We start from the raw sequence: 15550 nt of genomic DNA on the forward strand, positions 1-15550 counted from the left end.
CTGATTAGCAAATAAACCATCAATAAAATGCACTTAGGCGTCAGTCCTATAGATTGAGGGCCACAACTTGCCCACCTCTGTGATAATTGTGCACTTCCTCTACAAAGGTAATGTTAAAGAAACACTTGTTTTCTGTGTGTAACAAGGAGCACAATCCTTCCTCCAAGGGCACAGCTGCATGGAAAAGGGAGCCCTCTCTCTATCCTGCCAGCACAATGGGAAGAATGACAGGCATTTTTAACTCCCCTTCCTGCTTTTTTGCATTTTAGGCTAGACAGGCCTCTGAGCCCATCTTGCAGACTCAGCTCTGTGGGAGGGGAAGGGAATGGATCCAAGTCCTCCTACCATCACACCCCCATCCCACCCCCGCCCACATTGTATCTTTGTTTATGGCCTGGATTGGGGAGAACCAAGGGTCCATAAGGTTGCTCTCTTAATGTATTCTTGTATTTTACCTGCCAGGTTGGGGGCTATGTGTGGTATTTTCTGCCTCAGGTGTCAAAATAATAGCCAGCCATGGATATGATGCATCTAGACATAAGAACAAAGAAGAGCCATGCTGGATCAGGCCAAGGGTCCATCTAGTCCAGCATTCTTCCCAAATATATTGATTGCCTTTTCACTAAAACTGTAACCTGCAGCAGACAAACTGTCTGGTGGGAGACCAGGGCTATTCTACCAGCCCAATAGAAAAAAAATATATTTTCCCCTTCTTCCCGCCCCATTCCTTTTTCCTTGTGTGTTGCGTTTTAGACTGTAATCCTAAATCTTTGCAATGCTGCTATGTTCTATTTGGTTGTTATGTTTATTTTATTCTGTAGATGTTATTAATAAAATAATAAATACATATTATTTATTCCATTTCTGTACCGCCCAATAGCCAAAGCTCTCTGGGCAGTTCACATAAATTGGCCAGTTAATATAAACTGTTACATTGTATTTTATGGTGTTGTATTTTATGGTTTAATTGTTATGAACTGCCTAGAGAGCTTCAGCTATTGAGTGGTATAAGACCATGATGGTGGTGCCCCCTCCTTCCACCCAGGCCCACCCCTGCTCAGCTTCACCCAGGGAGCTATTCAGGACACAAAGCGCAGCCCGCCTTGTGCACTGTTTTTTGGGCAGCAAGGCGGGATACAAATTACCATCGTGTGTCTTACTGCTCCTTGTATTGCTCTGTACTATTATTGTGACTGGAAATGTTTTCGATAATGTATTTTAAAGGTGATTTTAATATTTATATGTGAACCGCTTGGTGCTTTAATTATAATAAGCAGTATAGAAATATCACATAAATAAATTTTATTTAAATAAATAAAAAAAAACAAAAATAGCCAGAACGCAAACTTTCCATCACGACACGATGGGACTTAAGTGAGTCATGGCTCCCTGCAGTGCCATTTACTTTAATAGGTCTACTCGAAGTAGGACTGACACTGGACCCACGGCAAGTTGGGAGCCTTCCCAGCCCTCGCCCCTCCCTCTCCCGCGGCTCTCCCCTCCCCGGCGAAGCTCCCGCCACGAGAAACGGGCCCGGCAGAAGAGGCGCTGTCGCAGACGGAGGCATCTCGCTCGCCAGGCCGCCGGGGGGAACCCTTTCGTGCCGAGTCTCCAACCAGCCCAGCAACTGATGACGGAAGCGGGGACGCCCTTTCCTCATTGGTCGAAGCCTCCAGCTCAGTATTCCTAAACCCGGCTTCTGCGGACCAGGGCAGGGAGCTTCTACCCCCATTTGCAAGGGAGGAGGAGAAATTTCTTGCAAGGAGGGAGAAATCCTTAGCTAGGAGGCGTCCGCTGGATCTCCCTGAAAGCAACGAGATCAGGGTGTTGCTAGATGATCCACTGGGGGATCCCATCATCCCCGAGGCAGTCTCAGCCTTTGCTCAAGCTAGCGGCGGTGGGAGGTAAGTGTGGGGAGAAAAGAGGTCCATGCAGGACCCTGGGTGCCACTTTTATTTCCCCATCTTTCCCTCCCATCCCGCTCCCCACTTTGCCCCTTTCTGGCGGTTTCTCGCTTTTTCCCTTGTCCCCATCTTTTGCAACCCCTTTTCTGTTGTTTTTCCTCCCTCTCCATCCATCCATCCTTTCGTTATCCCTTTCTGGCTCTTTATTCCCCTCTTAAGGAGAATCCCAGGGCTGCAGTGGTGGCTTGGAGTGGGTGGAAAATGCAAGCCAGGGGAATAAGGAAAAACGGAGCAGACATTATGCAGCCAAACATGTGGGGAGCTTGGGGCGTACCAATCAATCCTGGGGAGAAAAGTTCATATGAATTGTTTTATATAATAAACAAGTTTTCTTCCCCAGATTTACAGATTCTCCCTAAGGGCAGATGGGGGGCATTTAGGACAGGCAGATGACTTGACCAAGGTGGTCAGGGACCACCAAGGACTGCTCAGGCCATCTCTGGAGAAGGAGACTTGTGTAGTGAATCTGGAGCAAGGGTTTGAGTATAAACACTTTCGTGGCCATGATTTATTTTCTTTTGCATGATTTATTTTCTTTTGCATGATTTATTTTCTTTTGTACTTCCTCTATTCTCTCTGGAGAGGTAATCTAAGGGCTAAACTGAGAGATAAGGAATTCCTGGGGAGCCACCTAGAGCTCTGTTTCTCAAACTATCGGGATCCACCAGTGGGTCCCAGCTGACATTCAGGTGGGTCTCAGTGCTGCAGCCTGCCCAGTGCCACGGCCACACTGTGCACACTGCATTGGCAGGTGTGGCAGCAGGAGTTGGTTACGGAGCAAGGCTAACAGTTTTACTTATAATAATAACAAAAACTGGGAATACAGAGGAAGGGGATAAGAGAGGGAAGCTGTTATGGGAGGAAGTGATTGCAAAAGCAGAAGGAGGGAGTGGTGAAGAAACTGGCAGTTTGGTACTGGGTACAACTTAAGTGTGGAAGAAGAAGAGAAAAAAATGGCAGGAGACAGATAAAAAGACTCTGAGAGGAATGTGGGGAAAGGAATCAATATATAAAATAAAATCAGTTTTTCCTACTGAGAACAGGTGTGCCTAACCTTTTTGCTCAGTGGGCACATTTAGAATTTTGAAAGTGTCATGGGCACTCTCACAAAATGACCACCATGGAGGAGGTTGCTTAATCATAAAATGGCTGCCATAGTGGTCATGGCCAGTCACAAAACACTAATTTCCCAGAAGGCAAACTGGTGTGACAGAAAAGTAACTAGCCCAAGGATCTAACTACAAGGTAGAAATGGGGATCTGAGCTCCAAAACCACTCTTTTAACCCCAAATAAAGTGTTTGAACTCAAATAAAGGGCAGCACTTTGCTTTGCAGCAGGACAATCTCCCAATTAAAAAAAATGATGTAAAAGAATCTTAAGAAATAAAATCAAAATCACGAGAGGCAGAGAGCTCGGTGGGTTCCAAGAGAGGTGTCTGTGAGCACATTGGTGCCCTTTGGCACTATTTTGGAAACCCAGACTTGGATCCTCTGGACCATCAAATTATTTCTGAGTAATGAGACCTCCAGGGCCAGGTTCTGTACTTAACTTGAGGAAAGCTGAATTGTGGAACTCCATGCTACAAGGAAATAGCTGTGGCAAAGAATTTAGCAATTTCAAAAGAGGGATTAGATATCACTATAAAATGATAGCAGCAATTGCCACCTGATATCAGCAAACACCTCTGCCATCAGTCACCATTTTGTGGCTGGTGGGGCTCAGACATTTTCACCTCTCTCAAGTGGCCCTGAAGGTAGGAAGTCTGAGAACCCCTGATGTAGCTTTGACTAATGGATGGTATAGAAATGTAATTAATTAATGATGCATATATGTAGAGAGGTGAAAACAATCCCTCCTCCCCTGCCACTGACCTTGGGAACATCACCATCATCATTATTATTACTATTATTATTTATTGCATTTCTATACTGTCCCATAGCCGAAACTTTCTGGGTGGTTTACAGAAGTTAAAACATTAAATACAATATAAAAAGTTTAAAAACTTTAGATTTTCCCCACCTGTAACATCCATAGCCTCTGAGGGGATCTGCTGAGTGCAAAATGCAGTGGGGTGACATGGACTCCAGTGGCTGCAGTGGGGGGCTTATATGGTTGGGAAATGGGAACCAGGGGAGCGGGGAGTTGGTTTTGGAAGTCCCCAGGTGGAGATACACAAACAGGGGATGAAGGCAAAAGGCAGCCACTGAAGGGTGGTGGATAGAGGAAGAGAAAGATCCCCCCCAGCATTCACCTCTAAAGGAGATGGATTGTTCAGTTTCCCCCTTCATGCTGGTCCCTACACAGTGTGTACATTGGGGAGTTTCTTTTGCCCTTACTGCTAATCCAAGAGGTCCCCACAGCCTATTCCTGGCGACAGAACTCAAGACACTCTCCTGTGTGTCTGGGTTTCAAACTGGTTTATGTTTGTGCACTAGGTTGCAGGAGAGGGAAAAGAAAGGGGGTTTGGTTGATACTCTGGGTTGGGCAGTTATTATGGGAGGGGGAATCAAGGGAAGAAAGAGAGGACGGGAGGAGCGAGCCAGTGACCAGGATGCCAAACACTGTATTTCTCAACCTGATGTAGGCTTTGGTTTGTTGGGCTGTGGTGAAAGAGCCCCCCGCCCCCGCAACTATCTAGTTCATCTTTTCCTAAAGGGAGAGAAACCCTGGTTACTTTTCAGAATCATCTTGCTCTTTTATAAAGCCAAGGAACATTATTATTGTGACACATAAAAAGTTGTTGACTTTGCAGGGCTGCCCATATTTGAGCAGTCCTTTCCTCGAGAAAGAAAATGGCTGCAGAGCAAAATAATCCCTCAGCTCTGTTTGATGCTTCCTTTGGGCACAGAGTGAAGACTGAGGAGCGAGTTTCAGCAGGCCCTGAAGCAGGAAGGGACCAGGAGCACCCTGAGGCTGGGAGGAGTGGGGAATTTTGGGGAAAAATAATGCAGAAGAAAGGCCTTGGTTCACAGACAGTGGCCCTGGCAAGAGGATCAGAGGGCGTGACGCAGGAAGAGGAGGAGGTGAGAGGGTTTCATCCGGAGTGCTTCAAGGGGCTGAGAATGTGTGGGATGATATTCTAAAAATGGCCGCCGGGAGCCCATCTCTTTCTTGGTGTCATCCAAGGAAGGGATGTCCTCTTCTTTGGATGGTTCTGCTGGAGCAGGCCCTCCTTGGGGGAGCACAAGAAACCTGAAGAGGCTTGTGAAGTTCCAGGGAAGGAGGAGAACCTGTTTCAGTCAGCAGTGCTGTCCCTCCAGCAGAACAGAAATAGAATTTTTAGGCACCAAAACTGCTTCGCTTGAAGGATCCTATGAACTTACAGGGAAGGAGGGGACCCTACCTCTGGGTACGTCTCCTGTTTGTTTTTAGGGGGGAGCTTGAGATGCCCTGTTCTAGTCCTCTTCTCGTGCCAGGATTGAGTTCAAGGAGATGGAGAAATGCTGCTCTTGGCCTTTGCTGCCCCGTTTCTTTTCCTTCCCAATCCCTCGCCCCCTTTCCTTTCCTGGGCTCCTCACTCCAGGTGCACGGGGCATTGGCCAAAGCAGCCACGGGTTTTCCTCAGGCAGAGAACACTCCGCCAGAGACCATGCAGTGGGCGATGTTGAAGGGAATCATACAGGCGAGTGAGAGAGGTGCCACCTCACTGGGTAAGGCGGACAGGCGCATATTTCAACACTGTGTTCCTTCCCTTGAATGTGCCTACAATCCAGAAACTGCTTTTTATATTCTCCTGGAGCCCCTGTAGGGAGCAGATGCTTCTCTCTAGCCTCTCTAGCAAATGGAAAGAGGAATTTCATTTCTATAGCTTAAGACTTTATATGAATCCAACCCATCAACTTTGCATTATTAAAAGGGTTAAGAATGTTTAATTTCATTCGAGGAACTAAAGTGCAAAAATGCTTATGAAGTATAAGATATCTCCCCACCATTGTTTTCCTCTTAGGAAATGGATCGTCACTTGGAGGTAGTGAAATGACACTGGGGGCTCTTTCTTGGCCAACTCTTTCTGGTGGGGTGGAAAAAGCCCTTGTGAAGCCAGAACAGGTACGGGAGGGATCATTGGGGAGGCAGGAAGGGGACAGCCTGGGTTCCTCCATCCCCACACATCCCCTTGGGCCTGAAAGATACAGCCTCTTTCCTTTTCCTTCTCTGAAAGCTGTCCTGTAGGGGCACCATTTATGAAATTTACAATCCTGCAGAGGGACTTGTATCCCTATCTCACCATTACTGTGCTTTGGGATTGTTGGATTAGCTGGTAGGGAAATAATATTGCTCCTTCTTTCAGGGTCTTGTGACCTTTGAGGACGTGGCTGCGCATTTCACAGAGGAGGAGTGGGCCCTGCTGGATCCAGGCCAGAGGGCTTTACACAGGGAAGTTATGGAGGAGACCTGCGAGAACCTGGCCTCTCTGGGTAATGTTTATTTATTATGTTTATATCCTGCCTTTTTTCCTTCTTAATGAACCCGAGACGGCATACATAATCCTCCTCTCCATTTTATCACAGCAACAACTCTGTGAGGTGGGTTGGGCTGAGAGTCTGTGACTGGCCCAAAGTCACCCAGTGAGCTCCCATGGCCGAGTGGGGACTAGAACCCGGCTCTCCCGACTCCCAGTCCAACTCTCTAGCCACTACACCACACCGGCTCTCACTGTTTCCTCTTTGCCTTCTTGTAACATAAGAAGAGCTATTGGTGGTCATCATTACATCTTAGTAGCCATTGATAGCCTTATCCTCCATGAATTTGTATAGGCATAAAACAAATGCAGTTAAAAAACACAACCTTAAAACAATAAAAACAGCTCCCATCCCAACAGACCAGCTTACATGCCAAAGGCCTGCCTGAATAAAAATGTCTTTGCCTGCCAGAGGAAGGACAGCAGAGAGAGAACCACTCTGGCACGTCTCGGCAGAGAGTTATACGGTATATGAGGCAGGGTGAAGAAATGCTGTATTTTTACCTATTTATATTTCATAACTACCTGATTCGCATGTAGGTTCCCAGGAACTGACCTATCCTATGGCCATCTAGCCACTGACTAGCGGCCATAGGATTGCTCCCTCCATTGCTATTCCAACTGGAGCCCAGAAGGAGATGTACATAAGACCCTTTGTGAGGTGTATGAGTGTAGGCGGTCTCCTTGCAGACATTTCTTTGAGCTAAATGTCACCCACTTGAGACACCTGCGAAAGAAACAGCTAGGGAATAGCTGGAAGGATTCTATCTAATGGGAAAGGGTAGTTAGTGTACAAAGAGAGGGGGAAAAGGTCTGATGAGTGCCTGGCCCTAAATACCATAGTGTCATATTGCCCAGAATGATCTACTGTGATTTGGAGGGCCCCCCGAAGGTCTTATTTGGAGATCTTCCCTGTTGTGCTTCTGGAGTACCTTCTTTTGTTGATGCCAGGAATTCATCATGCAATCTTATGCACGGGGACTATTATACTTCTGTATGTGACTCTGATCAGTTCTACTGATCTTCAGATGCTTGTCAATGTGTATGGAAAGATCTGTATCCCTATTAAGTATTTCCTCCTCATTTAGTCAAAACAGCAATTGTCTGAGTTTGTTCCTTGATCTGAGGATCAGTTCCTCCCTGATCCAATTTCTTTTTTTATTCCTTCGGGTGATGGGAAAGACTGCAATAAAGAGAGGAAGCAGCAGAATAGCAAATTGTATTGCCCCTGCAGTAGGCCTCTTAATTTAGAGGTGCCAAGATAGTGATAATCCAGGTTTACTTACCTGGATCCAGGTTTACTTACAAGGAGTACTTTATTGAGTACCATCAGCACACAGGCGTACCCAATGGTTGGATCAGACAGCTTCTCTGAACCCAGAGCCATGGGGTAAAATGGGTTTTATACCATACATGTTAGTGGTGAGGCAGCATGACAGCAGCAAGTGTTAATTAGCGTTCATTCCCAGCATAGACTAACAGTGCTTCTTCAGAAGGAAAACAATCAGGACTTTCCCAGCACAGCCACCTGCAGCTTTAAGGCAAACAAGCTTCACTTCCCAGGCACATCCTAGGCCCTGATAAGATACTAGCCTTCCTTAGCATGGAATGTGCTGAGGCTGCTCTATCGATCTTTGACTCATCTCACATGCTCAGAGGCCCACTAGCAAGGGAATTGCACTAATAATGAACCTAAGCAAAGCATTATGGATCCCTAGGCCCCTCTAAAACTACAGGTGACTTGGTTACAGGCCTGGGGCCAATACACAAAGCAAAAGCGAAACAGAACATGGAGGACAAAACCTTTGCTCCTCAAGAAGCTGAACACCGACGAGTTCACACAGGAGAGAAAACATACTAGCGGTAACTTTAAAGCACATCAAAGAATTCACACGGAGGAGAAGCCTTATAAATGCACTGAATGTGGAAAGAGTTTCCATATTCTCAGAACCCTTAAAGAACATCAAAGAATACACACAGGTGAGAGTTTCCATATTCTCAGAACCCTTAAAGAACATCAAAGAATACACACAGGTGAGAAGCCCTAGAAATGCTGAAGAGTGTGGAACGACCTTCTGTGAAAGTATTCATCTTCAATCACATCAAAGAATACACACATAATTCTGTAAATCCTTTACAGAAGGATGTGGGAGGTCAGGGGGAGCATGCCTCTTCATTTTAAAAGGCTCAAACCCAGGAGGAAGCATACCAGTAATTAAAGGGTTTATTCGACTAACTGTATCTTAGTAATGAATCAGTGTTCAAAATGTGGTGGCCACTTCTCTTGCCATGGCTGAATCTGGGCAGCAGAGCTCATTTGGAGCTAACGTTGTACACAGCATCTGAGTAGTTTTCTGTTTCGGCACCAATGTAGTTGCCTGCAAAGAATAAACATTGCCTCCCTGTGCGTATGTGAGTCCAGATTGCCATGAGGACAGATAGATGCTGTGTACTGCTATCTGCTCAAGAGGGCATAGTGTGAGCCATGGGATTCTGTAACGTAGACTAATTGTATCATGGGTTTGTTGCTTGAAATGCAGCATTAGGGATATTTTTTTATCTCCCCGTGTTGTCACCTTGGTGCAGTTGTGTGTTTAATTAAACTATATTGTGTTTACTGCTTCGTCTGCTTTTTGTCAAAAGTTGCGCCTCAGCAGCTACTGGCCTTTGTGTGCAGTGTTTCCTCACACCACTGGATCTCTGGGTAGGTTGCCCTCTTTGGCTCTGGTCTGTAACATAAAAGGAGTAGGAAGAAACAGCTGGAAGGCTGGGCAGCAGCCTCTGCGTATGACTCGGTACCTTCTGCTTGCTTTGCTTTGTGTCTCCCTTAATCCTGCATCATCCATTTGGCTGGCTGCCCCTAGCTTTCTCCCTCAGTCATGTTCTGAGCAAGTGGGGTCAGTGTGTAACCTGTGTGTGTAACTTTGGGTGTAAGCAGATGTGGTCAGTAGGGGTAGGAATGTTAATTACGTAATTCAGGCTCTCCAGTTAGAAGTATGATAATTCTGTGTGTGTGCTAGGAGGACACCTTAGGATATAGAATCATAGACTCATAGAATGGTAAGGTTGGAAGGGGCCTACAAGGCCATCGAGTCCAACCCCCTGCTCAATGCAGGAATCCAAGGCAGAGCGTCCCTGACAGATGGCTGTCCAGCCTCATCGAAAAAATATAATTTTTTAAAATCAGCCTGGAATCCTCTCGTTGCATTATTTTCCTAGTCAGATATTTCAGTTCAACTTCTTTGGCTTTATGGAAAAACACAAAGGAACACGCACACATAAATATTCCGAGATATTTATAAAACACAGAAAATTAACACAGGACCATTTAAAAAAAATTAAGGGGCCATTTGCGCACATAAAACACGTCTGGGAAAATACAAAAAAACCTGCCCCATTTTTGCACACTCACATGCACGTACAAAGGCTCCAACTGCCATCAGGATCGCAGTTGGAGCAGGCACACCCCCCCCCCGCATGATTTAAAGTGCTGCTCCAAGCCTTTGGGATGCCCCCATCCAGTCTACCCCTCCCCGGGTCGGCAGCAGCTGGTTTTCATTAATAAGTGTAACTCACCCCACTTTTAGCTCGGGATTGCATTAGCTGCTTCTACTTTTGAGAGCTGTCAAACTAGATGCAATGAAAGCAATAGAGAGCAAAAAACAGGGTGGCATGTGGAGCAATCAGTTTGTGGGGGTTTGGGCAAATGGGGCTTTTAAGTTGTTGTTGTTGTTCAGTTGTGTCCGACTCTTCGTGACCCCATGGACCATAGCATGCCAGGCCTTCCTGCGCTCTCTCCCGGAGTGTGCTCAAGTCCATATTCATTGCATCGGTGATGCTATCTAGCCGTCTCATCCTCTGCCGTCCCCTTCTCCTTTTGCCTTCAGTCCTTCCCAGCATCAGGGTCTTTTCCAGAGAGTTTTCTCTTCGCATTAGGTGGCCAAAATATTTCAGCTTCAGCTTCAGTATCTGTCCTTCCAATGAGCAGTCAGGGTTGATTTCCTTTAGGATTGACTGATTTGACCTCCTTGCAGTCCAGGGGACTCATAAGAGTCTTCTCCAGCACCACAGTTCGAAAGCATCAATTCTTCGGCGCTCAGCCTTCCTTATAGTCCAGCTCTCACAGCCATACATCACTACTGGGAAAACCATAGCTTTGATTAGACGGACCTTTGTCGGCAAGGTGATGTCTCTGCTTCTTACTATGCTGTCTAGGTTGGCCATAGCTTTCCTCCCAAGGAGCAAGCGTCTTTTAATTTCATGGCTACAGTCACCATCTGCGGTGATCTTGGAGCCCAAGAAAGTAAAATCTGTCACTGCTTCCATTTCTTCCCCTTCTATATGCCAGGAAGTGATGGGGCCAGATGCCATGATCTTCGTTTTTTTAATGTTGAGTTTCAAACCAGCTTTTGCACTCTCCTCTTTCACCCTCAACAAGAGGCTCTTGAGATCCTCTTCGCTTTCTGCGATTAGGGTGGTATCGTCTGCATATCGGAGGATGCTGATAATTCTCCCGGCAATCTTCATTCCGACCTGTGATTCATCCAACCCGGCGTTTCTCATGATGTACTCTGCATATAAGTTAAATAAGCAGGGTGACAATATGCAGCCTTGTCGTACTCCTTTCCCAATTTTGAACCACTCGGTTGTTCCATGTCTGGTTCTTACTGTTGCTTCTTGACCCTCGTACAGGTTTCTCAGGAGACAGGTAAGGTGGTCTGGTATTCCCATCACTTTAAGAATTTGCCACAGTTTGTTGTGATCCACACAATCAAAGGCTTTAGCGTAGTCAATGAAGCAGAAATAGATGTTTTTCTGGAATTCTCTTGCTTTCTCCATGATCCAGCGAACGTTGGCGATTTGATCTCTAGTTCCTCTGCCTCTTCGAAACCCAGCTTGTACTTCCGGTAATTCTCGGTTCGCATACTGCTGAAGCCTAGCTTGTAGGATTTAGAGCATCACCTTGCTGGCATGTGAAATGAGCGCAATTGTGCGGTAGTTCGAACACTCTTTGGCGTTGCCCTTCTTTGGAATTGGAATGTGAACTGACCTTTTCCAGTCTTGCGGCCATTGTTGAGTGTTCCAAATTTGTTGGCATATTGAATGCAGCACTTTAACAGCATCATCTTTTAGGATTTTAAATAGCTCAGCTGGAATACTGTCATCTCCGCTAGCTTTGTTGTTACTAATGCTTCCTAAGGCCCACTTGACTTCACTCTTGAGGATGTCCGGCTCAAGTTCAGTGACCGCACTATCATGGCTATCAGGGACATTCCGAACTTTCCTGTATAGTTCTTCTGTGTATTCTTGCCACCTCTTCTTAATCTCATCTGCTTCTGTTAGGTCCCTGCCTTCTTTGTCCTTTATCATGCCCGTCTTTGCACAAAACGTTCCCTTGAGATCTCCAATTTTCTTGAAGAGATCTCTAGTCTTTCCCATTCTGTTGTTTTCCTCGATTTCCTTGCATTGTTCATTTAAGAAGGCCTTCTTGTCTCTCCTTGCTATTCTCTGGAACTCTGCATTCAGTTGGATATATCTTCCCCTTTCTCCCTTGCTTTTCGCTTCCCTTCTTTCTTCAGCTACTTGTAAAGCCTCATCAGACAGCCACTTGGCTTTCTTGCATTTCTTTTTCTTTGGGATGGATTTCGTTGCTGCCTCCTGAACAATGTTACGGACCTCCGTCCATAGTTCCTCAGGCACTCTGTCTATCAGGTCTAATCCCTGAAATCTATTCCTCACCTCCACTGTATATTCATCAGGGATATGATTTAGGTCATACCTGAATGGTTTAGTGGTTTTCCCTACGTGCTTCACTTTAAGCTGAAATTTTGCAACAAGAAGCTCATGATCTGAGCCACAGTCAGCTCCAGGTCTTGTTTTTTCTGACTGTATAGAGCTTCTCCATCTTTGACTGCAAAGGACATAATCAATCTGATTTCGATATTGACCATCTGGTGATGTCCATGTGTAGAGTCCCCTCTTGTGCTGTTGGAAAAGAGTGTTTGCTATGATCAGCGTGTTCTCCTGGCAAAACTCTATTAGCCTTTGTCCTGCTTCATTTTGTACACCAAGGCTATGCCTGCCTGTTATCCCGGTGATTTCTTGACTTCCTACTTTAGCATTCCACGCCCCTATGATGAAGAGGACATCTTTTTTTGGTGTTAGTTGTAGAAGGTGTTGTAGGTCTTCATAGAACCGATCAACCTCAGCTTCTTCGGCATCAGTGGCTGGGGCATAGACTTGAATTACTGTGATGTTGAATGGTTTGCCTTGGATTTGTACTGAGATCATTCTATTGTTTTTAAGATTGTACCCCAGTACTGCTTTTCCCACCCTTTTGTTGACTATGAGTGCTACTCCATTTCTTCTAAGGGATTCTTGCCCACAGTAGTAGATATGTTGGTCACCTGAATTAAATTCGCCCATGCCTGTCCATTTTAGTTCGCTGATTCCCAAGATGTCGATGTTCAATCTTGCCATCTCATGTTTGACCACCTCCAGCTTACCTTGATTCATTGATCTGACATTCCAGGTTCCTAAACAATATTGTTCTTTACAGCATCGGATTTTCTTTTCACCACCAGACACATCCACAGCTGAGTGTCCTTTCGGCTTTGGGCCAGCCACTTCACTCTTTCTGGCGTTACTTGGAAATACCCTCTGCTCTTCCCCAGTAGTATATTGGACCCCTTCCGACCTGAGGGTCTCATCTTCCGGCGTCATATCTTTTAGCCTTGTGATACGTTCCATGGGGCTTTCTTGGCAAGGATACTGGAGTGGGTTGCCATTTCCTTCTCCAGGCTTTTAAGTAGGGTACCTCAAGTTTCAGGGGAAGCCCTTGAACCCTATAGCTAATCATGCTAAAGTGAGCCTCTATTTTGGACAGCCACAATGGCGCAATGGCACAACTGCGATTAACTGATAATTTATTTATTTTCAAGGACTCCAACTGCATCGGGGTCGCGGTCAGAGCGGGGACCTTGGAATGGTGACACTAGGGGGGGCAGGGACAGCCTCTCCATGTAGCAGCCATATCGGGGATCAGACTAAGTAGCCTCATGCAGTCTCATGCTTCATGTTCTTGCTGAGCTCTTTCTCCCTTGAATATATTGTTGTAAGCTGACGAGACACAGGAATTCCTTATCTTGTCAAAGGTCATACAATTGTATATCTTGTTCTCTGCTGTTCTCTTCTGTTCTCTCCTTATCATGGCTACCCTATAACCCAGTTCTTGTATTATAAACAATGGTGCTAGGAGGAAAAATGTTGAGGATTGCAACCCCATGCGGGAGGGGGAGGAGGAGCCGTTTCATATGTGTCACAAAGTCTATAAAACCAATGTACTAATGTAAATCGGGGCTTCTGGCTCTTTGGAAACGATTCCAGCCTTAAGCCCGCGCGTTAAATAAAGAATCTCTTTTTCCTTCACTCCGTGGTCTCTCTGACTCTGGGTTCTGCAACATAAATGGTGCCGTGACTCGGATGTGGCAGGCTGTGAGCCAGACAGGTGGCAGTTGCCTGCTCTTGATCGCCGCACCGGGAAGACGAGCTCGGCGCATGCCTCCCTTTCTTGGCGCCACCGACCTTTTTGTCGAGTGAATGGGAGAAAGCCTGCACCGGGATCGCCCAAACGGTAGTGAGCAGCAAGAGAACCTTGGGAAGCGGAGGAAGGAACTTGAGCCCTGCCTATATCGCAGCTGCAATTGAGTTGAAACCCACATTGGAAGCCTTCAGGAGAAAGGCAAGTATATGGGAAAAAGAGGGCCCCGCCTTTAGGGAGAAAGGCCACTGGGCAGAAAAAAAGAGGGCCCCGCCTTATGAAGAAGGTCAGTGTTGGTGGTATACGTATACAAAAGAACCTACTCCTTGCGGGTAGAAGGGGGGCCTGATCACACCCCCGAGTGGGCGCCAGTACCTAGCACGCCAGTACTCAGTAGGAAGCTGAGGAAGCTGGGGAAGCCGTTTTCCGCTCTGGTAAAAAGTGGGAAAAGTGGGTGGCAGGGACATATGGATGTAGTGGAGAGATTGATGATTGTGTGAGTGGCTACTGCGGTTTCTGAAGCATACCGTTGACCGTCCGGGTGCCCAGGCCAGTAGCAAAGTGCGTGGTGTGAAAAATCCTCTTGTGTCGGCCAGTGAGACCCCTTACTCACTGACCAATTCCCATTCCCTAATTGTGTCTGTCTTCAATTTAGGAGGGAGGCTATGGGTGGTGGGGGAAGCAAACCTTGCACCCCCTTGAGATGTATGTCAAACAAAGAAGGAAAAAGGTTTTTTTAAAAAGATTCAGAATAGAGAGAGAAAACAGCAAAAAGCTCAAGGTCGAGCTGAGAGGAAAAAAAACAAGATCTGAGGCTGTTAATTAGAAAAATGTTGCAGGACAGTCTGGCTTTTAACAAAGCGTGGGAGCGTGAGAGTGTAAGGCCAAAGAAGTAGCTGTTAGCCTAGCGCGCCGAGAGAGGGGGGGCAGGAAAATTGCCCACAACGTTCTGAGTTGTGCAACATCATCACCTCGCCTAATTGAGATAAAATCCCTAAGAAATGGAAACTGAAAATGAAGACCCAGAAGATGAAGGCAAAATAGAAAATAAAGGTGAAGAATCAGCCCCCAGAGCACAGGCTAGACCCCTCTTCGAGTGAAAAGTGTACCATAAGACTGTCCCAAAGCAGAATGAAGCGGAGAGACCATGTTGAAGATCTCTGTCAAGGTAACCGTGTTTAGCTTTGAACTGTGTTAAAATTGCATAGAGCCTGTAGCTACTGACCATCAGCTATATGATTTCTGAAGAGCGTAACCATTAAGCTTTTGCCGTGGGATTCCCTGCAATGAAGAAATCTCACTGATTCGAGTGTCCAGTGTTACACTGCCTAAGTGTGTGTGCTAAAGAGACCGAGAAACCAGACAGCATGTTCCTGGCCAAGCCAAAATCACGCTACTGCCATGCTCCTGAAAGCTGCAATAAACTGTGTAAGCTGAAAGACCCAACCTGATTGAGAAGAAAAGAGGATATTGGAGCAACTGTCTTAAAAAACAATGAGATCTGTGTAGCTGGCTGGCTGACGCTGTCAGTGATGTTACAACTTTAAATTAAGACTGTTTTCCTGTTTGAGACCCCAGCGAAGAAA

At 46.2% G+C, this 15550-nt stretch overlaps 1 protein-coding gene across 1 annotated transcript in view; it reads left to right on the forward strand.

Annotated features, from left to right (window-relative positions):
* The window catches only part of LOC146355757 (uncharacterized), a 61039-nt gene that overhangs the window by 24020 nt on the left and 21469 nt on the right, over nucleotides 1-15550 (forward strand). Inside the window, 7 exon segments of the mRNA XM_084829969.1 lie at nucleotides 1513-1904; nucleotides 4814-4988; nucleotides 5489-5591; nucleotides 5912-6012; nucleotides 6254-6380; nucleotides 7376-7493; nucleotides 9068-9128. Coding sequence (XP_084686095.1) covers nucleotides 1513-1904; nucleotides 4814-4988; nucleotides 5489-5591; nucleotides 5912-6012; nucleotides 6254-6380; nucleotides 7376-7493; nucleotides 9068-9128 — 1077 coding nt within the window.

This window comes from Heloderma suspectum, chromosome 2 (genome assembly GCF_057233095.1).
Source record: "Heloderma suspectum isolate Gila_16-S chromosome 2, 16-S_ref, whole genome shotgun sequence".
Lineage (NCBI taxonomy): Eukaryota > Metazoa > Chordata > Lepidosauria > Squamata > Helodermatidae > Heloderma > Heloderma suspectum.